At 48.9% G+C, this 22,066-nt stretch overlaps 9 protein-coding genes and 2 pseudogenes across 9 annotated transcripts, besides 28 other annotated features; all 11 read left to right on the top strand.

The window, feature by feature from the left end:
* Tc00.1047053509109.190 (hypothetical protein, conserved) lies at nt 1-1,410 on the top strand (the record flags this gene model as incomplete). The annotated part of the gene is made up of 1 exon (XM_811591.1): nt 1-1,410. A coding segment is annotated over one exon (1,410 nt), but the record flags the coding sequence as incomplete, so codon positions are not given.
* Nucleotides 1-2,891: a sequence feature (heterozygous, non-Esmeraldo-like haplotype).
* Nucleotides 2,171-4,645, top strand: Tc00.1047053509109.180 (hypothetical protein, conserved; the record flags this gene model as incomplete). Its single annotated transcript, XM_811590.1, has 1 exon — nt 2,171-4,645. The coding sequence occupies one exon, from the start codon at nt 2,171-2,173 to the stop codon at nt 4,643-4,645; it is 2,475 nt and encodes an 824-aa protein (XP_816683.1).
* Nucleotides 2,892-5,808: a sequence feature (areas not merged during assembly with more than two copies in the genome that could not be assigned to a particular haplotype).
* Nucleotides 4,588-4,607: a microsatellite.
* Nucleotides 5,108-6,535, top strand: Tc00.1047053509109.170 (annotated as a pseudogene).
* Nucleotides 5,809-6,797: a sequence feature (haploid, Esmeraldo-like haplotype).
* Nucleotides 6,798-22,066: part of a sequence feature (heterozygous, non-Esmeraldo-like haplotype) that runs on past the window's edge.
* Nucleotides 6,995-7,026: a microsatellite.
* On the top strand, nt 7,165-8,283 carry Tc00.1047053509109.160 (hypothetical protein, conserved; the record flags this gene model as incomplete). Its single annotated transcript, XM_811589.1, has 1 exon — nt 7,165-8,283. One exon carries the CDS (start codon nt 7,165-7,167, stop codon nt 8,281-8,283), a length of 1,119 nt encoding a protein of 372 aa, XP_816682.1.
* Nucleotides 8,927-8,967: a microsatellite.
* Tc00.1047053509109.150 (hypothetical protein, conserved) lies at nt 9,166-10,266 on the top strand (the record flags this gene model as incomplete). Its single annotated transcript, XM_811588.1, has 1 exon — nt 9,166-10,266. One exon carries the CDS (start codon nt 9,166-9,168, stop codon nt 10,264-10,266), a length of 1,101 nt encoding a protein of 366 aa, XP_816681.1.
* Tc00.1047053509109.145 lies at nt 10,658-11,530 on the top strand (annotated as a pseudogene).
* Nucleotides 11,484-11,506: a sequence feature (AT_rich).
* Nucleotides 11,854-11,887: a microsatellite.
* On the top strand, nt 12,018-13,439 carry Tc00.1047053509109.140 (hypothetical protein, conserved; the record flags this gene model as incomplete). The annotated part of the gene is made up of 1 exon (XM_811587.1): nt 12,018-13,439. One exon carries the CDS (start codon nt 12,018-12,020, stop codon nt 13,437-13,439), a length of 1,422 nt encoding a protein of 473 aa, XP_816680.1.
* Nucleotides 13,601-13,622: a microsatellite.
* Nucleotides 13,625-13,661: a sequence feature (AT_rich).
* Nucleotides 13,697-13,718: a sequence feature (AT_rich).
* Nucleotides 13,839-13,871: a microsatellite.
* Nucleotides 13,896-13,934: a sequence feature (AT_rich).
* Nucleotides 14,546-14,572: a microsatellite.
* Nucleotides 15,197-15,221: a sequence feature (AT_rich).
* Nucleotides 15,348-15,386: a microsatellite.
* Nucleotides 15,395-15,496: a sequence feature (A-rich).
* Nucleotides 15,518-16,048, top strand: Tc00.1047053509109.130 (protein tyrosine phosphatase-like protein, putative; the record flags this gene model as incomplete). The annotated part of the gene is made up of 1 exon (XM_811586.1): nt 15,518-16,048. One exon carries the CDS (start codon nt 15,518-15,520, stop codon nt 16,046-16,048), a length of 531 nt encoding a protein of 176 aa, XP_816679.1.
* Nucleotides 16,102-16,130: a microsatellite.
* Nucleotides 16,166-16,196: a microsatellite.
* Nucleotides 16,316-16,376: a sequence feature (T-rich).
* Nucleotides 16,398-16,421: a sequence feature (AT_rich).
* On the top strand, nt 17,652-18,194 carry Tc00.1047053509109.120 (protein tyrosine phosphatase, putative; the record flags this gene model as incomplete). Its single annotated transcript, XM_811585.1, has 1 exon — nt 17,652-18,194. The coding sequence occupies one exon, from the start codon at nt 17,652-17,654 to the stop codon at nt 18,192-18,194; it is 543 nt and encodes a 180-aa protein (XP_816678.1).
* Nucleotides 18,407-18,465: a sequence feature (T-rich).
* Nucleotides 18,519-18,545: a sequence feature (AT_rich).
* Nucleotides 18,560-18,600: a microsatellite.
* Nucleotides 18,751-18,780: a microsatellite.
* Nucleotides 18,810-18,853: a sequence feature (CT-rich).
* Nucleotides 19,728-19,750: a microsatellite.
* Tc00.1047053509109.114 (mitochondrial carrier protein, putative) lies at nt 19,784-20,674 on the top strand (the record flags this gene model as incomplete). Its single annotated transcript, XM_811592.1, has 1 exon — nt 19,784-20,674. One exon carries the CDS (start codon nt 19,784-19,786, stop codon nt 20,672-20,674), a length of 891 nt encoding a protein of 296 aa, XP_816685.1.
* Nucleotides 20,999-21,919, top strand: Tc00.1047053509109.110 (hypothetical protein, conserved; the record flags this gene model as incomplete). Its single annotated transcript, XM_811584.1, has 1 exon — nt 20,999-21,919. One exon carries the CDS (start codon nt 20,999-21,001, stop codon nt 21,917-21,919), a length of 921 nt encoding a protein of 306 aa, XP_816677.1.

Below are 22,066 nucleotides of genomic sequence, written 5' to 3'. Positions count from 1 at the left end.
CAGCGGAATGTCGCCAACGCCTTTGATTCGCTAGAGATGAATCTGTTTGATGATCCCACGGGCGGGCTGACGGCGGGACCCGCAGAGGAGTTGTCGACCACCGAGATTGAACACCAGGTGCGTCTAAACGTCTCTTCCTACTCCCGCTCCATCTTCTACCTCCTGTACACGCCCTTCGTGGATGTAATATCGGTGCTGCTGGAGCGTGGGCTCGCGCCGGATGTCGCACACCCGGGAGAAATGATGTGCCGTTGGTTTACGGATGGCGCTTTGACGCTGCAGAACCCTGCTTCCGTTGAAGAGGGAATGGGAGCAGAGAACTGGCGGCAGTTGTGTGAGGGACTTGATGCTTTTTACGAAGAAGTGGAGCCGGTTATGCCGCTGACGGCGGCGGTGCGGAAACACGGGCTGCCGGAGGACTTGTTGGTGCCGTTTCTCCGTCAGCTCTCAATGGACTTGCTGGTGCCTCTGCGCAAGCGGGCCGTGCTGGAGATTCTGCCCGGTCTCATTCTTGGGCTAGCGAATGGCCGCGCCCCGACGGCATTGGGGTTTCCCACCGACAGCCAGCGTGCACGAGCCATCATGGTGGCCGATCTCTTTCTTGGGGTTGGGCAGGAAACAGGCAACACGGACTTGGCGTATCTTGGCATCCAGCTTCTTCGTGCAAATGACATTCCCGTGCCGTTTCCAAAGCAAAAGCAGCTGACAAATGTTTTCTCTGCCGCCACACGAATTCATACGGACTGGCAGATGCGAGTCAGCGGACAGCTTGTAGAGGTTCTGCCTAAATGGATGGAGTACTACAAGAAGGTTCATTTGGACAATCTTAGGGCCATGAAGGGACTCAGTGAGACGGATTCAACAAGTGCGGTGAAACAGGGGGATGACGATGGGGAAAGGATTGATGTCCTGAAAGCGAAGAGGGCCATCCATGCAATTGGTGATGGCGTTAATGCTGCAGGTAAACAAACTGATAAGGAAAGCAACAGTGATGGCGTGCATGGTTACTTCTCAAGCCATCGCACGGAGAATTTGCTGCGTCTTTCTGCTCTGGAGAGTCAAGTATTGACGGCCGTGCGTCACAGGGTGGTTGCGTGGAATGATGACAGCAACAAGCTATACTACCGCTTCCGGCGGAGGAGGCCAGCCACTGCGGAGCCGAATGCGGAGGAAACAGACGTGCCGAAGGAACCCACCGAGGAGGAGGAGGAGGATGCAAGGCGCGTGGATGCCGCGGAAGATGTGGCGCTGGTGGAAGACGGACGCCGCGGGCGAAGGGCGAAGACACACACGCAGGCAGATGAGAAGGACCCCAAAGTGAATCCTAAAGGGCATCGGTCAAGGAAGAAAAGGACAATCGCCGCTCCCGTAGACGATGATAGCGGCAGTACATTCACTCTGACCGTGTAGTCACGGCAGATGGTGGTGGTGGGGGCACAACATGTTTTTTTGGTTTCTTGGTGGCTTAGTCATACCGGAGGAGTCCCACCGGTGTCGCACCACAAGGGCCAAAAGAAGCACGCACACGTAGACACACGAAAACAAGAACAACAACAAAGGAAGGAAAAGACGCAAACAACACCGTTATTGGCACCATTTTCATTGACGCCTGGACCGTTTTTTGTTTTTTTCCCTTCCTGTTGGTGTTTCTTGTCGTTGGCTACATGCACGTAATATACATTCGTACATGCGTGCATCTACTTGGGTAGGACGCGCTGGGTTTATGTGTGTTTTGTTTTTTGTTGTTGTTTCCGTCATTTTATTTTCGGAATCATCTTATCACGTTTGTTAAAATTTTCCATTATTTGTGTGTGTGTGTCTGTGCGTGGAGGAGGTGGCTGTGGGGTTGAGCTGCGACCTATTAATTTTGCGTGCATTTTCCCGATGCCCTGCTGTTCTTTTCACACCAGACGTATCCATTTTATCTCACTTTCTTTTTCTTATTTGCCTTTTTTCTTATTTGCGTCGCGGAGAGGTGGCTTGCGGGGCGAGTGGTTGTGTGTGTCTTTGGTGGACAGGCAAACTCCGAAACAGACTGGGCAATAAAAAAAAAAAAAAGAGTGGCGCGGAGGCCAGGAATTAAAAACAAGCAAACAAAAAAGGGTGAGAAGGAGGCGTAAGTTTTCTGTGAGGGTTCATTGTGTTTTTTTTTTTGGTTTGGTGCGGTGCGATGGGCGTTTTTGGGCTGCGCAGGTTCATTGACGCCTCCTCCTGCACGAGATTTCTCCCCGAAACCGTGCAGGATGCGGAGAAGCCATTAGCCGCCCGTGATCTCGACAAGACGCATGGGACGGCCGGTAACTCGGCGCTTTCTTCGAGCCCTGCGGCGACGCCACACGTGGATCACGTTCTTGTGGATTTGAACTGCATCATTCACTCCTGTTTCGGCCGTGATGCGGCGACGATGAGGAAGCGCGATGCCGTGCAGGCCGTGCTGGAGAAGCTGCGGGCGTTGCTGACGCTGGTGGTGGTCCCGCGGGTGTCCTTGACGATATGCATCGATGGCCCCGCACCGTACGCGAAACTCCAAACGCAACGACTTCGAAGACGGCGGTTGGCGCTGCTCGACACGGGCAGTGCGCAGCAATTGACATCACTTGCCGTGACGCCCGGCTCCCTCTTTCTTGTGGAGTTGGAGAACGCCTTGGCGGCGCAGTTCAAGCTGCGAGGTGGGCGCGGATTTCTGCCCCACTTTGTTCCTGTCTTTCTTCACGGCTCCACGGCGGCTGGCGAGGGCGAGGCAAAGATCGCGCGGGCTCTTGCCCACGTTGCCACCGCCTCCCTCTCGCGGGGCGAGCGGTACAACCCGAACCACACGGTTGTTGTGATTGGCAATGACATTGATCTCACCCTGACGTGCCTGGGGGCGACGCAGTACCACAATCTTTTCGTCGTGGGGCCTTCTTCGATGCAGCTCATCAGTGTTTCCGAGATGCTGTACCGGTGGCTGCGTGGCGGAACACAAGGAGCCGGGGAGTTTCGGCTAACAGTGCAAGAACTCGCTTCGGTGCGGGTGGACTTTGTGTTTCTTTTTCTTCTTAACGGCGGTGACCACTACGCTGGGGTGGGCGATGTGGCACCTATCTTGTGGAAGCGGTACCGCACTGTGCGAGCGGCGTCGATGCGGCGTTGCCTGGTCGCCCCGGACTTGATGTCCATCGACGTGGATTTTTTGTCGGATGTTCTTCAGGCATCCGACTACACCGGCGACTGCGATGCGGGAGTAGGCATGGAGTTGCTTCGCGCCTCGCTGTGGTCGCTCTACACCACCGTTACCGGCGTGTGCCCCGACTACCAGTACATCCCTGCGCCCATGTCTCCCCATCTCAACCACCTCCGTGCGGCGGTACTCCACTGCCTGAAGAATCGCCGCGGCATTCGCATTCAACCCCGTCGTGACGCCCGTGGCCCTCTGACACCGCTGGAGACATTTGTCGCACTGATGCCCACAGAGGCGACGTTACCTGCGAGTGTGGCGCAGGCGCTTCGCTCCTCACGCAAGTATGAGACCATAGCGCAGCAGTTGTTCACGAGTAACGACGCCGCAATGGTGGCAGATGCCGCCAAGCAGGCTGTTGAGGTTGCAGGCGAGTTCCTGATGGTCAGCGAACAGTGTCTGCGGGATTTCACGTCTCCTGTGCAGCTGAACGTCCTTCAGCCACCACGGCGTCTCTCACGACATGAGCAGCATCGCATGCTGGCGTCAAAAGGAAGGATTGAGCGGGAGGAACCAATTCCTCTCGTTGAATGTGTCACACTGCCGGAGTCGTTTGAGTACGTGACAGCCACATATCCTTCGTATGTGAAGGATCTGCTCTTTTTATCGCCATTTTGCCGAGCGGCCGAGGCATTGTCGTCAAGCAATCGTGGCGTCACGACCAGCATGCAGCCGTTTGTGGCTGGCACTGTCCGTGAAGCAAGGCGACGTCAGAAATGCAAGCGTGGCAGCAGTGACGGTGAGGTGCGGCGTATTCCAGTTCACATGCAGTCAAGCGAGGAGCCCTCTGCGGCGCGGCAGCTGCAAAAGACACTTGAAAAGGCATCTTCCCTTGCAATGCCGGAGGGGCGTGACAAGAAGACACTGCGGCGACTGAAAAAGAAACTTAACGCCCAGCGTCAGCTGGTTGAGAAGCAGTCACGCAGCGAGGAGAGCAGCGCTGAGACGAAGCGGCACATGCTGCGCCAGAATGACAAGGCTTTTATTGCGGAAATTCGGCGTTTCTTGGGGGAGGAGGACGAAGACGTGAGGCAACTCCTCCGACACGACGGGGGTAGGGCGCCAGGAAACACTGGGCAGGAGGAGAGGCCAATGAAGAAACAGAAGAGTGTTTCCCGTGCAGGAGACAAAGTGGAATTATGTGGACGCAAGCGTCGCAGAGAGTCGGCGGAAACATTGTCCGTGACACGTGCCGATGAGGAAGGAGACCGGCATGAATCGTCCTATGGCGGATGCAAGGCTGCAAAGAGAGGGCGGCGGGAAGTAAGCCATACGGAAAATCATCATCACACGGCTGCTGGTGCTGCTCGTACGTGCGGTAGGGATACACGCGAGGCGGTGAATGGTAGTTCATCAGAGCAGCCGACACTGAAGAAGAAGAAGAAGAAGAGGGCGAGCAGGGAAATGGGGGCGACGAGCTCTCATTAATTGATTAATTGCACCCCCATCGTGCGTTTTGTTGCGATTACTTTTTTATCTCTCTTTTTTTCCCCCCCCTTGTCCCTCGGTGGGCGAGGGTGCGTCGCCGTGGACATCGCTAGGAAAAAGTCACAGAGACTTCCTATTGCCGTTTTTTTTTTTTCCTCTTTTCTCTTACATTTATTTTGCCGACATCAAAGAGGGTGCAATTTTGGAGAGCCAACGGTGGTGTGGACGGGGCGGATTTAACCGGCCGAAGGGGATACCGTTAAAAAGGCAACAGGCATAAGCGGCACGTACGCACATCTCCTTCTAACCTTTTTATTTTTTTTATTTGGAGAGAGAGGGAGGAGGGGCCGTGAATTGAAAAGGGAACTTAAGACTTTATAAATAAAACTAAAATAACGCGGGTGGTGTTTTTTTTTCTTTTTTGTCACCGCGAAAGTTTCTTCGCTTAGAGAACGTGAGGATCGATGCGGCACAAGGAAGCGCAGTCTTGGAATGAGTACGGGACTGCGAGGCACACAGAGGCAAATGGGAGCTCGAAGGCTGCCCAAGTCATGTCAACAAAGAAAACGTTCACAACATCGTCTGTGGCAGCACCGGCTGTCGCAACGGCAGGGGCAACCAGCACGCCGCTCTCGTTATTGGAGGACCGCGCAAAGGGGGACGACACCCCGCCTCTGCGTTACCGCACAGACTTGGATAAGCACGTAATTCACTTTGCCTTTCAGCGTTTCCCGCACAGTATTGAGATTTTGGAGGACGAAGACGTGATGTCCGACGACTGGCACTTTTTTTTGATGAATGTGAGGCGCGTGCGCAGCATTTTCTCCACGGCGGAATACCGCCTGACCGACACGCAGATCATAAATCACTTTCCGAACCACTATGAGCTGACCCGGAAGGACTTGATGTACAAAAAACATCAAGAAGTACATTCGAGACCCCAACAATGCACAGCTGATGGTGCGGTATACGCCGCCATGTCGGGCACCGTACGAATGGAGTGAGAAACCATCCGGCTGGCTGCGTTTCGTAGATTGCGTGCCCGTGACGTACAACATTCCGAATGATTTCCAAATGTTCACGCAGGAGTTTAGACGGCAGCCTTGTAGCACGTGGATTGTGAAGCCCACATCTCGTTCACAGGGTCGCGGCATCTTTCTCATCAATCGCATCACACAGCTAAAGAGGTGGATTAAAGAGAGGAAGGAGGCAGATGAGGCGGAGGGATTGCCAGCGAGCACGTTTGTTGTCTCCAAGTACGTTGCCAATCCACTTTTGATTGGTGGAAAGAAATTTGATCTGCGTCTCTATGTGTTTGTAACATCTTTTAAGCCACTGGTGGCGTACTTGCATGAGCAGGGCTTTGCCCGCTTTTGTGCCACTCCCTATGTCGCCAACGCCCTCAAGGATGATAACCTCTGCTCACAGCTTACGAACGTGGCATTGCAGAAGGGCGAAGATGCATACAACGAGGTGCATGGCGGGAAGTGGTCCTTGGCGAATTTGTGCCTCTTTGTGCAGGGTCGATACGGGGCGGTGTGCGCGGATGGATTGATGCGGAGCATTGAGTTTGCGATTTATCACAGCCTTAGGGCGATGGAGTCTGTGATGTTCAACGACAGGCATAACTTCGAGCTGTACGGGTATGACATACCCATCGATGACTGCCTGCGACCCCATCTGATTGAAGTGAACTCACCCCCCTCGCTCTTCACCACGACACTGTCGGATCGACTGCTGAAGGAGGAAGTACTGGCGGATGTGCTGAGCATCATTTTTCCGCCATCCTTTCCAAGCCATTGCGCGATGTCATACTGGGAATATCGGCTTCGGACGGATTTGACAACGGCGTTAGAGACTGGATTTCACTTTTTGCAAATGGGATCGTAGGCTGCGAATAAATTTGCTCTTACACTGAGCACATTTTCTTATTTATTCGTTTGTTTGTGTATTTTTTTTTTATTACTTACACAAACTGTTGGGTTTTTGTTTTCTCGTTTCCGCTTATTAATTCCTTTGGTGGTTGCAAGACCCCCCGATTGCTTTAACTGTTTGGAACTCCGTGCACTTTTTTTTTTGTGTGTGTGTTTGTATAATAAATTTTACCGGGTAAAATAATGTTTACTCATTCAAACCAAAAGAAGAAAAAACAAATATATATTTATATTTGTGTGCCCGTCTTTTTGTTTTGGCAGTCAGTGGGAGTTGAGATGTTGACGATCATGCATAATTGCTCAGGTTGCAATGGTGGCTGTTGTTGTGTACCGGCTGCACGGCCGACAAAGACACAAACACACACAAACGCAAAGATAATTCCACATGTGGGGATGTCCTGCCTTCTTTTATGAGTTTTTTTCTTTCCTTCTTTTTTTTTTTTTTTTGCCTGCCACCTGAAGGGCCATAAAATATTTGGGGGGAGTGCGGCAGTACGACATTTTACTTCAGCGCGACAAAAAATATAATAACGGAAAGAGAGACATTTAGCGTTACGATTGGAAAGATTCTTTAAGGTGGGGACGATGCATAGAACGCAGTCTTTTTGTTCTTTTTCTTTGTTTCATCAGTCTTTCTTTTGTAAGGCATGGTCCCGCGTCAGTCCGTGCGTTGCTGGGAAGGGCGCTGCCACTTATTTGCAAGCGTCGTGCGCCATGAAGAGACATGCGTCCCAGCGGACCGTTAACAATGGAGAGGGTGAATCTTCGCCGACGGTGGATGCAGACTCTCGCCAGAAAGCTACCGAGAGGCGGCTACGTGACGAGTTGGCGGACGTCACGAAGCAGCTTGAACAAGCGCGCGAAATTGTTTGTGAGCTTCTGAGGTTTGTAGACAGAAAGCGATATGCCGCTCAACTCTCCGCGTTGGAGAAAAACATGATGGGTGGTGGTGGTTTGTTTCTGACAACCACTGCCGCTGAACTGGAGAAGGCACTGCGGACACCTGGATCCCGTATTGTTCTTCTTGAAAACCATCATTATGTGTTGGAAACGAGCGGCCCGATAAACATTTCCCGCACCCACGTTTCAATTTTGGGCAACAATGCCACAATCGAGGGAAGTATAAGCTTAACGCACAATGCAACTTTGGATGCGTGCGATGTTACTTTTTTGGGTTTGAAAAATGTATCGGATGAGGATGAGGTGGATGGCAAAGCTTGGAACAGCACGTCTTTGCTTCCGTGTATAGAAGTGACGCAGAACTCCAAGGTGTACCTAAGAAACTGCCGTCTTGTTGGAGGTCGTGACGGCCTGTACCTTGGCATTGAGTCTGAGGTGCAACTGAGAAACGTGGCAATCTCCGATTGTATTCGAGGGATTTACGAGGGTGTCGGTTGCAAGGCTTTTTTCTCAGGCTGCACGATGGCGGGGAACTGTTTCCATTTGGTACTTCTTGGTGAGGACCGCGAGGCGCACGTGGAAGCCTTGACGGCACCGAATAAATCTGATGGCACGACTGAAAATTCTGAACTATTGGTACGCTTTTCTGATACGTCCGATTCAGGGAAAAAACGAACTCGTGCGGACATTGCAGTGGATCATAATCCCATTACCGACGTGTATGCGAAATGTATTCACGGGGGCAAAAGGGTAGAATTGCCTGAAGAGTTGGCCACTTGTGGTCTTTCGGACCCAGTGTATTGAGTTTGTTTCTGTTATGGAAATATGCCCGGGCATAATGTATGCGTACGGTATATAATTTAGAGGAGGAATGATTATTATGAATATGATTCAATTCTACAAGACGAATATGAAAGTTGTCAAGGTATTTGATTTTTATGCAAGATATTTATGCGTGTGGGCGCATTTAAGAGAGGGAGGAGGGGAATATGGGGGGACGTGGGTGGTTTTTTTTTTTTTTTTGGAAGCATCAGCGCATGATTTTATTTTGGTTCTTTCCTGCTGCTTAACTAGGGCCGTGGGGTGGGAGGTAAATGGATTTTTTGTAGCGAATGGGCAAACCGGGAGGGTGGTGGGGGCTGAAAGGGGAATTGTGGGATAGGATAGAGAGGTTGTAGCATCATTGAGTCAAAAGGAAATTGATTTTCCTTTTATCTATTCTTTAGGGACATGAGATAGCGCTAGTAGTAGTTGTTTTTTGCTTTTTTGTGTGCGTTCTTTTTTTTTTTTTTGGGGGGGGGGGGGGGGTATTTATTTATTTATTGTTTTTGCTTGTAACTCATGTTTTTTCCCTTGTTTTTTTTTTTTAAGTTTTTTGACGTGGGGTCTGCATTTATTTAATTGAATAGATCTCTTTTTTTTTTTTTGTTCTTGGATACTCAGGCCGGTTTGTTTGTGTGCTTGTTTATTTATTTGCCTGTGTGTATGGACGTGAATGGGCCTTGGATACTAACTGTTTTTTTTTTTTTTTTCCAATCCATGAGAGAAGAGAGAGAGAGAGAGAGGCGGTATCCTGCTGCTGTTGTGTGATGTTTACGTGTATGCCGTGGTGTATATATTTATGTATTTTGCTTTCTTTTCGCGGTTTTTCTTGTTGCGTCTAGGAACGGTCAGCGGGGCTCTTCGATGCGGCCGCGGCGTTCCAAGGCAGAGAGGACGTTTTTGGCCGAGTTGGCCTCGCAGAGCACCGGTGCCACCGCCATTTCTTTGCTTTCCTCCTGCACCTCGTCGAATGGAAAGAATAATCTGCGTGTGGGGCTGCGTGGCAGCAGCCCGATGTGTCGCAGCACCTTTGCACAGGAGGGCCATCCCTGTTGGCTTCAGAACCGCATCTTTGACGCACCAAACAAGCATCTCTTTTTGGATCCTGGCGGCACGTGGTGTCATTTGTGCCGCGAGCCCCTAGGAACTTCCGCGGTCGGCCATCTGTCTGACCGTGAGCACCACAACCATCAACTTTTTTTGTTTCTTGCAGCCGCATTTCCTCGGGGGGTGCATGGAGAACATCAGAGGTTCTTGTATTCACCACTTGCTGTTTTGGATGATGCGGCGGTGTTGTTTCCAAAACTCATGCAGGCAGTGGGCGAAGGTAATATGCATACGGAGCAGGATGCCTTGCGACGTGCCTCACTGGAGTCGATGCTTATTTACTTGAGTGACGGTGGCTTGTGCGGGGGGAAGCCGGTATTGACGGTGTTTCATGGCAGCGTTCCCCCCGAGTTGGCGCACAGCGGGGAGCGTTTGTTTAAGAGCGATGTGTCACGGCTCATCGTGGAGTGGTTCCCGGCACTGGGACCTGGTGCCATCACGCAGATTGCCCACAAATGTTGGGGAAGGTCGAATTTGGAAAGTATTTTTGATGCGCTTCGAATGCAGTCACTTGTAGACCGACGAGGCCGTGAGGTGGCTGGGGTTTTATCACCGCTGGCAAGAAACAGGGCATGGAGAACCACACTTCAGCGACAACTTTCCACAAAAACCGAAAAGGCCACTTTTGTGCGTTTGCTGATGTGGGAGCTGACAACGCGGTGTGAAGAGGCAGCGGGCTGTGATGCTGCATTGCCGCTCACAGAGACTGAACAGTTGATGCTTGAGCTCACGAGGCGCCGGCTAGCGTTTGAGATGGTGTACTTGCAGTCCATGAAGTACATGCAGCACGCGGATCAATTACTGCGAGAGATGTTGTTCCCATCCCTTGAGACGCTCATATCAATGGGCGCCGCGTAGGTGGGAGAAGGTGCGTAACGTGATGGATGCCTCACGGGCAGTTTTGCACTCAAGTGAGGCACACAAAAACTGTTGCTTGCTAGACTCTCAAAGAATTTCTTTCCTATTGTCTTTTTCCAACGAGAGTCCTGGCGGTATAAACACAGCCCGTTTGAGTGGAGACAACTGCAGACACTTCTGCTGGGAAAACGGTCCGTTGCGCGGCGTCTTCGTTTAGCGGTGGCCCATCACACAGCGCACGTCAACCCCTCTGCAACCCCACCGTGCGTGTCGTTGTGAACAACGTGGAGAGGGCGGCGCAAGCGTGTTTTGAGAGTTTAAGATGAAAGTCATTGCGAGGTGCACTACCCACCCCGACATGAATGGAAGTCCGGCGGAAGAAAATGGGGGAGACGAGGGGGAACTGCACCAGCCTTCTGCTGGTGACTGTCCGACAGAATGAATGCATCCCTCTTGTTTCGTAAGATTTCATGTATTGGAACTCGCGAATTGGCCACGAGCACGCGCGGGTTGTTGGCATGATGCAGAGCGGGGACATGCTCTAATAAAGTATTGGCAGGTGTTGCGCCCTTAGCCATACCCGCTGCCGTGGCTGGCGTTAAAAATCTACGCGGATATTCCGAACCCTGTTGAAGTGGAATATCTGCGCATCAATGCGGAGCTCAGCCAAATCAAAAAAAAAGTCATGTTTCATGTGTTCAACATGGACGGCCGTGACTTCCTGAATAAAGTTCTCTACCGTAACGTAGTGGATGGGGCGGCGGTGTGCGGTCGACGCCACGTGACGATGAATATTCCAGCCATTGCGGTGGAGTTTTTGGATTTATTCACTAAGCCGCCCTGGTCCCAACCGCTGGCGTCGTTATCATCATTGGAGGAGAAGGAGAGGAATAAAGAAGGCAAAGGAAAAAGGAGGTAAACGTGGAGATGCATCCACGCAGGCGAGTCCTCTTTCATGTGTACGGCTTTTCAAAGAATATGGATGACTTTTTGGGTGATGCCGTCAAGCAGGTGGAGCGGTGTCTGCGCCTTTAGCTTGGCGGGGGAAAACCTGGAGGCAGTGCACATGGTGCGGGATGTGGCGCCGTTGAAGCGCATGTTTTGTGTGAGTTTTACTCCTCCGGAGGGGTCTTGGTCTTATCACACAAATCTTGTGCGCACATTTTTATTTATCTCTGCGTGGGGGTGGGAGAATTACCAACGCTGCCTTGGCAGACAAAAAAAAAAAAATAATAAAAAACGGCCGTGCCATCATCGCAGAGGACACATTTTGTCATGCATTCACTGATATTGAGTGAAGAACTGCGAAGTAACGACAAGGGTTAGGGTTAGGGAAGGGGGCAGATGGAATGAATGGTGTGAATTTCTTTCTGTACGTGTTTGCGATGCCTTTTTCCATCTTTTTTCCCCTTTTTTTTTTTGCTTTTTTTATTTGCCTTAATTTATCGCGGCTGCTCAAAAAGGCTAGTAGGGAACAATAGTCAACACGCATACACACACACCAACAACAACAACAAGAAAAAAGTATTCAACAGAATAAAAATAGCGTTCATTTGTCTGCAGTCGATTGTTTCTCATTACTGCCAAAGAGAGAGAGAGAGAGAGAGAGAGAGAAAAAGAGTTTTGTTTTGTGTGTTTTGAACGTCATTTTTCATTATATATATAAACGGCAAAGGAACTAACCAAATAAATCAATAAATAATAGTGAAGCAAAGGGGAAGAGGGGGGATTGGTTTTATTGTACTCCATCCATGACAGAGTTGCATGCGGCTGCGGAGGTTGGTGATGTGTGGGTGCTGAAAAACCTTTCTAGAAGATGCGACATCGATGTCAACGCATTGGATGATCAAGGACGCACAGCCCTTCACATTGCCGCAGCACACGGTCGTATGACATTTATTAAGAAGTTGCTTAACTATTTTCACTCAGTTGATGCCTGCATTCTTGATAAGAACGGCAAAACAGCAGTTCAAGTGGCCCCACCGGATATTCAGAGTCAATTGGCACTTTTTTTATCATTGAATGAAGCCAAGACATTGGAAAGAAGTGGAAGGGACGATGAAGAAAGGAAAGAGGAAGAAAACGTATACAGGGACAACGATGTAGAGAGCGCTGAGATGGTGAACCCGCGTGTTCTTCGGAAAGCGGTTATATGTCTTTTAATTCCATTTGTTATCCTTATTTTTATCAATGGCTCCTTTTTTGCACTACAATTTATCACGGTGACTTTGACTTTTTATTTTGTGAGTCTTGGCTACTTTGTGTCGGAGATTGCCATTCGCCCGCCGTGGTATCACCATCATCCAAAATCCACGAAGCTAACGATGCATAATTGTCCGGATTATTGGAACGGATACTGCCATGATCCAAAGAGAGATTTTGGGCTTGAGTATGAAGACGTCTCATTTACCTCCACGGATCGTTACACGCTACGCGGGTGGTATGTTCCACCTCCTGCAGCGAACAGACGGAAGATGGGCATTGTACTTGTGCATGGCGGTGGAAGAGATCGACGTGCGTGGCTTCGTCACGTGCCGTTCTTGCACAAGGAAGGATACGGATGTCTGTTATTTGACTTCCGTGAACATGGTCTTAGTGATGGAAATATGCGAGGGTTTACGTATGGTATGAAGGAACGATTTGACGTGGTGGCGGCGTGCCATTTCATGCGACATACATATAAATATGAGCGAATATGTGCCGTAGGGACGAGTGTTGGCGGGTCTTCTGTCATTATGGCAGCCGCCATTGATAAGACGATTGATGTCATTATTGCAGAAAATGCGCTGCTTACATGTGCGACGCTTCAGGATCAGAAGATTGTTGAGATGATTGGGGGTTATTTTTCACGACGGACGTACAGCAAGTTTGTATTAAATTTATTCCGCCGTACATCGTCACTCTGGTTAAATATACGTATAGGCAATAAGCCTACCAAACACTGCCAAGCACTGCACTGTATTGGGAAGATTGCCCCAAGGCCCATCTTGTTGATGCACGGTACTGCGGATGAATTGGTTCCGTACCGTCATTCATTGCAACTTTACGAAGCTGCACTGGAGCCAAAGGAGTTGTACATCTCTGAGGATGCCTTTCATTGTGGTTTGTACAATACACACAAGGAGGAGTACGAGGAACGGGTTCTGAATTTCCTTCAGAGGCATGGGGGATGAAAAATAACATTGTGTAACGATGAAGTTTCGAGCAATGAAGGCAAATGGTATTGGCAGGTGTAAATTGGTTACATGCACATACACAAGCATATCATTGCGTCCACAAATCTCATTTATAATTATTATATGCGAGTTATATTTCAAACCAGCAATTTTATTTGACACACACACACACACACACACTGTATATATAAATATATATAACTATATTTATTTATTTATGTGGTGTTTTGTAATGAGTTATATTTTACGAACCGTATATATATATATATATTTTTTGGGTTTTTCTTTTTTTGTGGTTGTTTGGTTGTGTGGTTGTATTTTGTTGCTGTTCTTTTTCTACATATTATTATTATTATTATTGTTTGTTTGCTGCTTTACAACATTGATGGGTGCTGATTTTCTTTTTTTTTTTTCCTTTTTTTTTTGTTTGGTTTGTAAGAGGAGGTTGGAAAGAAATAAAATTTATTATTATTATTTTTTTTTTAAAAAAAAGGGTATTTGTTTGTTTATTTATTTGTAGGACTGTTGCTTGGCTTTGACGGATGAATCGAAGACTGTGGCTGCTGTTGGTGCTTTCTTTGTTTGCTTCTGTTGCTGCGGGGCGTGCATCCACCGGCCCTACCGCTGCTTCTCCTGCGGTCCAGAGGGAGTTGGAAATGTCACATTTGTACTGCCAGCCACTCTCGGAGGCAATACCGGCTACACCGATGATGGGTCGATTCAAGCTAAATGATATCTTCCGCGAAGTTCACGGCAAACGTGTCCGCATCATCGATGCCCCGTGGCCATCTATTGTGGGGAAAGAATTTTGGGTTGACGCAACATGGGACGTGCATTGGGTTCTTTTCCACAAGGACTCTGCATTGAAAGTGGCAGCGCGTCCTAAAGAGGACGAGTTACGGAGGATGAGTAAGATGGGACTGGTAGAGGGAAACCCCGTGGTGAAAGTGCGAATAATAAACTAGATGTGGGTGGCAATACAAATTTCGAAATAGGAAAAGAATACCATGTGAAGACCCGCACGGCATTGACTGCGGAACTCAGCAAATTTACCGCAGCTCCTGAGTTACAACGTCGTAAATGTATATATATATTGTTTTTTATGTGTATCTGTGTGTGTGTGTGTGTGTTTGCCTTCTGGCTGCTCTGCTATTGCGCTCAGGACAACTGCTCTCATGCAAGAAGAGCGTGTTATTTTTTTACTTTTGCTTTTTGGAGCGGAGCAGACCGATTGGAGGAGCATGCTGACTGCAGTCAACATGCTCAGGACGGAGGCGACCTGTCGGAATAAACGGGGCGTTGTGTTTCCCAAGGCCGTGATTCAGGTGGGACCCGGCGAGCGAGGAAGAGAAGGAGGGGTCTTCTCACGGCGGGGAGTGCCGCCTCACTTCCATAACTCCACGGAACTGGATGTGCGGAGTGTATGAATGGTCTTCTGAGGAAATAGTGGTGTGGGGGCGGTGCCGTTCGCCTGCAACCTTGTCGTCTCTTTCTTCCTGTGTGGTTGTCTGTGCGAAGGGGGGAGAGGGAGAGGGAGATGAGATGCGGTTGTGGACGTGTAAATGGTTTTGGCGCAAAGATTTAAAGGATATTCATGGGGAATTTAACCTTAAAGTTTTTTTTTTTAATGCCGCTTTTAATTTTAGGAGTTCTCTTTTTTCTTTTTATTTCATACGTGTGCGTCTGTGTTTTGATGGTTTGGACGATTTTAATACAATGCTCATTGTTTGTTTATGACGACCTTTTTGGCAAGGTTATTTATTTAAATATTTTTTTTTTCTTTACCACGCGCACAGTTGTAAGTTATACACACACACATATGCTACCAGGAGTGTCAGCATTTTATGCGAATATGAGGATCAATGATGTATTTGATTTTAATGATTGACTGATGTGTATGTGTGTGGGAGGGAGAGAGAGAGAGAGGGAGGGGGAGGGGGGAGGTTTAAAAGTATTTTGTTTTATTATGATGCTTTCTTTATTTCTGTTTTGTTTTTTTATTACGAATTATTTTATTTTATTTATTTGTTCGGCTTTTTTTTTTTTTTTTGTGTGTGTGTGTGTGTTTAGACGTCATGGAGGCCAACGGCACGCTGGTGGAGTGCAAGCGCGGGGAGTCCGACGCTGTTGTTTTCCGCTTTCTCATTATCGACGCCCCGTCGCCCAGCAGCGTACCTGCGTATATGAAATTGCTTCAGCGGCACAACGTGAGGCACATTGTGCGGGCATGTGGCCCAACGTACAATGCGGAGGTATTTGAAAGGCAGGGAATAGTGGTGCACGGCTGGAACTTTGACGACGGTGCCCCACCAACGCAGACCGTCATTGACAACTGGCTGAATTTGCTCGAACAGGAGAAGAACAAGTCACCCCCAGAGACGATTGCCGTCCACTGCGTTTCTGGACTTGGCCGAGCACCCATTTTGGTTGCGCTGGCACTTGTGGAGTACGGCGGAATGCCGCCACTTGATGCGGTGGGTTACGTGCGAGGGCGGCGCAAAGGCGCCATCAATCAGGTGCAGCTGAACTGGCTTATGCGTTATAAACCGCGTCATCAGGAGGGTAATGAGGGGTCTTTGATCTGCGCGAGATGCACGTTGATGTAAGTGTGGGGTAACTTTGATGTAAAGCACTGAGACAGTGGAAATGGCTCTTCTAAAAATAAATAAATAAATAAATAAATAAATACATTTTTTTTTTTTTTCTATGTGATGTATCGTCATTTTATTTATTTATTTATTTATTTATTTTTTTGGGAGGGGAAGGGGAGAGCTGCGTAACCTCCTTTTGCAGTGCCCAGTTGTGGATCAATGCCGCAACTCTCCATCTGACAGCAAGCAAAACATGAAGGCAAAAATAAGTCGAGAACAACGAAAAAAAAATAAAAAAAAAAATAAGTAAGGAAAAAAACAACAAAAACGTAAAAAAAAAAAAGATTTGGCGGGAGGTGTTGGCATTTTTTTTTTATTTTTTTTTTTTGAGGAGGCGATGGTCTTATAAGCTTTCGAGCTTTGTATTATAAACCCGGCGGTGCCAGCATACATGTGTGTAGTACACATACATACAGAAACAGAAACAGACACATGGATATGTCACGGCGGTTAGTTTTGGGGCAAAACTGAGTCTCTCTCTAGTGTCTCCATAAGGAATGAGATGCGGTAGCGGCGGCGTATATGGGGAGGAAGAGGGGGAAATTCTTTGGGAGGCAAAAGTGGTGCAAGAATCCGCCACCAATGCAAGGGAAGAGGTGGTTGTGTCACATGAGAGAATAATTATTGCGTACATTTTTGTGTTTTTACAGTTTAGAAACGGAAAGGACTTTGTTTGAAAAGCAGCAATCACGTGTGTGTGTGTTTCTTTGGGTTGCACGCGTATGGGCGATTGGTGCCAACACAAAAAAAGACGGACACGGTGAGGGTGATTTGCACGCGCCGCGTGGGGCACAAGAAGATTTTATTCATCACCGGCGCCGGGGTGTGTAAATATTACCGCCGCAAAGGGTAAGTTACGGTGACACGCCCAAGCTGTGGGCCCCTCCTTGTGAAAAAGCAACAAATAGTGAATAACATGGTGGGGAACGGAAAGGCGGGGGTGACGCCAAATGGGCGTTTGAAGAATGCCCGCGAGCTGAAGGCGAAAGGGCAACGGAGGTGGAGCAGAATACCACCGCACCGCATGGAGAAGAACGCATTAGCAGCAGCCGTGGCTGGTGGCGGTACATTTCCGCTTTCTGGGGACGTTGGAAGCGGCCATGGGGTGAGGAATGATATTTCTTATGGTCTCTTTTTTTGCATGCATGGTGACTCACGAAAGGAATGGTGCCATCTCATACACGTATGCACGTTGCGTTTATGTGTATGTATATATACCTCCTTTTTGACCTTTTCCTGCTTGCTTGGGGTGTTTGTGCCGGCAACAATTCCACCGCAATAGAAGAAGCATAGGAAAGCCTCACGTGTAGCAAACAAGGTAAAAGGCTGGTGGGCTGACGAACGTGAATTCCACAAATTTTTGTTGTTGTTCTCGTTGTCCATAGCTTAAGTTCCATTTTTGTTGGTAGAAGACGTTTTGGCTGCACTGAAGGTGGTGTTGTGTTGATCCGGTCTTCGTTCATTTGCCCCCTCCCGCAGCTCCGCCTTCCTTCAACGACGGCGCGTATATCTTTTTTCTCCTCTTTTGGTGTAAAAGAAATACGACTTTTCAGAGGCAATGGACGTCAACTGCACATTGATTGAGTGCAAGGATAGAAGGGACGTCTCGAGAACGTTGTTTAATCTGCTGATTTTGGATGCCCCGTCACCCAGTAACTTTCCCACGTACATCAAGGCACTTCAAAGGCGTCATGTGCGTCATCTCGTGCGGGTTTGCGGTCTGACATACGACGCCACACAGCTGGAGAAGAACGGGATTGATGTACACAGCTGGCCTTTTGACGACGGGGCTGCACCGCCAAAGTCGGTGGTAGAGAGTTGGTTTCAACTCCTCGACAAGGAGAAGGAGAAGCTGCTTTCTGGTGCCTCCACGCAGCCTGCGTCTATTGCCATTCATTGCGTGGCTGGTCTTGGCCGTGCGCCCATACTCGTGGCTCTGGCGCTTGTGGAGTACGGCGGCATGGAGCCTCTTGACGCCATTACACTCGTCCGCGAGAAGCGACGGGGTGCCATCAACCAAACGCAGATGCAGTGGCTTGCAAAGTACAAGGGACGCAGTGCGGCGGGTGGTGGGTCGAGCGGTGGATGCATCGTCATGTGACACGTGTGCGATGACGGTTTCTGTGGGTGCCATCGACTGAACTCTTTATATAATTTTTTTTTTTCTATTCTCCTTCTTCTTCTCCTGCGGCTCACTCTCCCTGAGTGAGTAAGAAGGGAGTAAAAGCAACAGCCGCAAGGAGCAGTGTAAGATGCGGGGGAGGAGAAAAAGAGGAAAAAAGCAAAAGGGGGAAATGATGGGATGGCCGATGTAAAAGAAAAAGAAAAAAAAAAAGATGGGGGAGGGAAATAAACGTAAAAAAAAAAAAAAAGGAGTCCAGAAATATATTTTGAATTGGTAAAACGGAAGGGCGGGGGAAAAGGGAATAAATAAAATAAAATAAAAAATAAAGGAGCGAAGAATAATTTTTTTTCTTCTATTTTTTTTTCTTTTTTTTTTTTTTTTTCCTTGGAACATTTGGGCCTTTGCCCTCAGCGTTGGAGTTGACATCACTCCGCTCCCCAAAGTGCGGGGACGCGGCTCTCAAATGAATGCATGGAGAGAAGAAAAAAAAGTCATTTCTGCGTGCATTCCCACATGCAAACTCCTTCCACCGCACACACACACACACACACACGTACCCACAGAAGAAAAAAGGGCAGGTCGGATTGAAGGGGAAAAAAGAAATGACGAAAAAAAGGAAGGAAGGAAGGAAAGAAACAAAAGGCCTTATCGCTCAAAAGAACACACGCGCTTTATGCAATAATCCAGTAAAAATGAATGCATGGCGTGCTAACAGTGGATCAGATGACATATGTATTTTTTTTTGTTTTTGTTTTGAGAAATAAGTAAGTTATGAAATTGCGCCTTTTGATTGTTTTTTTTTTTTGGCGCACGCGTGTGGCATCGCTGGCACGCACATTTTTTGTGTGTTCTCCCATTTGTGTTGCCGTTTTTTTTTTTTTTTTACTTTTTATTGTTTAGCTTTAATCAGCCGTGCAAGTACATCATGGCAATAAGGCTCCACCGCCCGCCTTCTTCTTCATGAAAAAACAGCGAACAGGGGGAGGTGATTGGTGGAGTTGACGTCCTTGTCTCATTTTTTTGCCTTTAAAAGCGGCTGTTTCTGGTGGAGGAAATTCAAACTTGTTTTCGTCTCTTTAGTGGCGCATTTGAGTTTTGTCGCGAAGACGCATACGAAAAGTGACGGGGGTTTTGTTTTGGCCGCAGTATGGCGAAGGAGTCCAGCACGAGGCCTGCCGCAGCCGTCGTTGCCCCTTGCGCTCGGAAGGAAAAGGAAGTTGACATGACGGTGGCGTAGGAAGCACCGAGGAACAGCTTGATGGACTTCGCGGAGTGGGAGAGGCACGAGTCACAGTTTGTTGGATCCGAGTATGAAGAGAACTTGAAGGTGACGTGGCGCCTGGCATGTGTCGGGGCGAAACATGCGGGGACGCACGAAGGAGCACCGGAAAAAAAAAAGGTGAAGGGCATCATATTTTGTTGAAAATTATACGAGAACAAAAATGTCTTACAAATGTAGTCTTTTTTTTTTTTTTGGACGATGCCTCTGTTGCTTCATACGTCTTTCCGTTTATTTTATTTTATTTTATTTTTTGTAGTGGTGGACGGATTTCTGCCGTGTGCGAATGGCAGAAGAGTACTTCCACACGTTTGTTGCTGGAACATTTTCTGGAGTGGTGGGAGTACTTCTGGAATACCCGCTTGACACGATCAAGGTCCGTTTGCAGGCTTACGGCTCGCTCTACAGGGGATATTGGGATTGTGCAGCAAGGCTTTTGAAGAACGAGGGCATGCTTTCTTTTTACCATGGGGTTTCAACACGCTTTTTAGGCTCCGGTTTTGAGCACGCTGTTGTTTTCTCCTTTTACAAGTGGACCCTGCGACGGGTGGGTGCGGATGAATATCATCCGCTTGCTTGGCAAATATTTCTTGGCGGCGTTGGCGGTGGTGTGGCGTCAACGGTATTTTTAACACCACTGGAGCTTGTCAAGTGCCACTTGCAGGTGGCAAACATGTTGCCGGCAGGCCAGCGGGAGTACCATGGCGTCACAGATTGCACGGTTAAAATTTTGCGTCGGGGTGGCGTGACGGCGCTGTACAAAGGCGGTGTTGCGATGTTGGCCCGTGAGGTGCCGGGTACTGCTGCCTACTGTGGCACATACGACAAGATGAAGGAATTTCTGACGCCCTTAGGAGGCTCGACAGCGGAGTTGTCGCCATGGCGGCTCATGTTTGCTGGAGGCTGCAGCGGTGTGGCTTTTTGGACCGTCTTTTTCCCTGCAGATGTTGTCAAGACTCGTATGCAGGTAGACCCCGTTTTTTCACGATGGAGTTTTGGAAAGGCGCTGCGCGTGTTGTATGCTGAGGGTGGCATGCGTGCTCTGTATTGTGGATGGTCTCTCACTGCTGTTCGCTCCTTTCCATCCAATGCTGCAATATTCGCGACGTATGATCTCACCATGCGTGCCTTTACGAACCAACAGCGGAACACAAATTCCGCAGCAGGTGCAGTGTGAGGATAAAATGTACTTTTGTATTGGTTGGATGCACGTGAAGTCTTTTGCTTTGGTAAAAAGAAAAATATGAGTTGCCTTGCAGTGCATTGGGGTCCTCTTCTTTGCGCGTGGCTGAGTGGGTCTCTTCTTGTGGATTTTATTTGGTCTTCTTGTTCTCCGCGTTTCATAGAATCCGCTGTTTTATTAAGAATTGATTTTTTGTTTTTGTTTTTGCGATTGGTCAATACAACACCCTTCACTTTTTTTTTTTCTGCCGGGCCATCACAAAAGGGAGCGGAGTGGGCACTGACACACACACACACACATATCCATATAGATATCTACATGCCCAAAAATACGGCGAGGAAGCGCAGTCGGGCGTGGCAGAATTCACCCAACGAGAAGCGCAAAAGGGGAACTTGCATCAAAAGTGGACTGGGGGAACTGGGCGATTTGGATGCTGTTGCGCCTACAGGCACCTCTGGAAGGATCCGTGCCGACGTTTCAAACACGAAGGCGGTGGGTTCTGCGTCGGCGGAAGGGGAGTTCGCCTTTTCTACTGCACCCTTTTTGTCCTTTTCCCGCTTAGCGCCGAGTGTGTTTGGACACGGGTGGGATGAGTGGAAGCGTGTGAAGCAAATGCTATTTGATCCTCAGGACGGGACGGGCCTGACAGAAGCTAGGCGCAAGGCATTGAACCGCATCCAACTTGTGTGGAAGGCACGTGAGCGTAAAAACCGGCAGCTTCCGGCGTATGCGGAGGCCACAGCGCTTCTGATGGAGGCTTTTTCACTTGACGAAGGAGATCAGCTTTCGTCTTCGGGTGCTGTTTCTTTTTATGGTGCGGCGATATCACGTGCGGTGCATCTCATGACAGGCAGTTTTGCTCGTGGGGCGGCGGACACTTACAGGAAGCGGGCTCGACTGATTGGCTTTCCCGAGGAGGCGGTGGAGGTGCGGCAACGTGTGGCGCACGGTGCCCTGCCCCTTCTGTCTGAGCTTCGGTGGGTGTGTGGGCTTGTGCTGCAGTTTTTGTTTCACCACTACTGGGTGGAGCAGGAGCGTCATGTGCACCTCATTGAGGAAGAAACAGAGGGTGAGGAGGACAACACGACGTCCGGACATGGGGTTCAACAGAGTGCCCCAAGTACCACAGTGGAGGAGATGCGGCAAATACTTGAGGATCTTAGCGACGTTGGTGAAGATGTCACCGATTACTCTAATGACCGTGTTGAATTCCTGCAGGATGGCTGGCAATTGTGCTGAGAATAATGGAGAGAGAATCCAGATGTGAGTGTGAGTGTGTGTGTGCGAAGAAGGCGACTCTAACATTGTTGTTAAGGAACAAACTGCTGCGTTTATTTTTTTATTTTTTCTTGTATTTGCCTGTGCGTGCAAGGCTGGTTGTGCGGG

This window comes from Trypanosoma cruzi, genomic scaffold (genome assembly GCF_000209065.1).
Source record: "Trypanosoma cruzi strain CL Brener 1047053517151 genomic scaffold, whole genome shotgun sequence".
Lineage (NCBI taxonomy): Eukaryota > Euglenozoa > Kinetoplastea > Trypanosomatida > Trypanosomatidae > Trypanosoma > Trypanosoma cruzi.
Note: the sequence above shows the minus strand (reverse complement) of the source record. Positions and strands in the feature narration are given on the sequence as shown.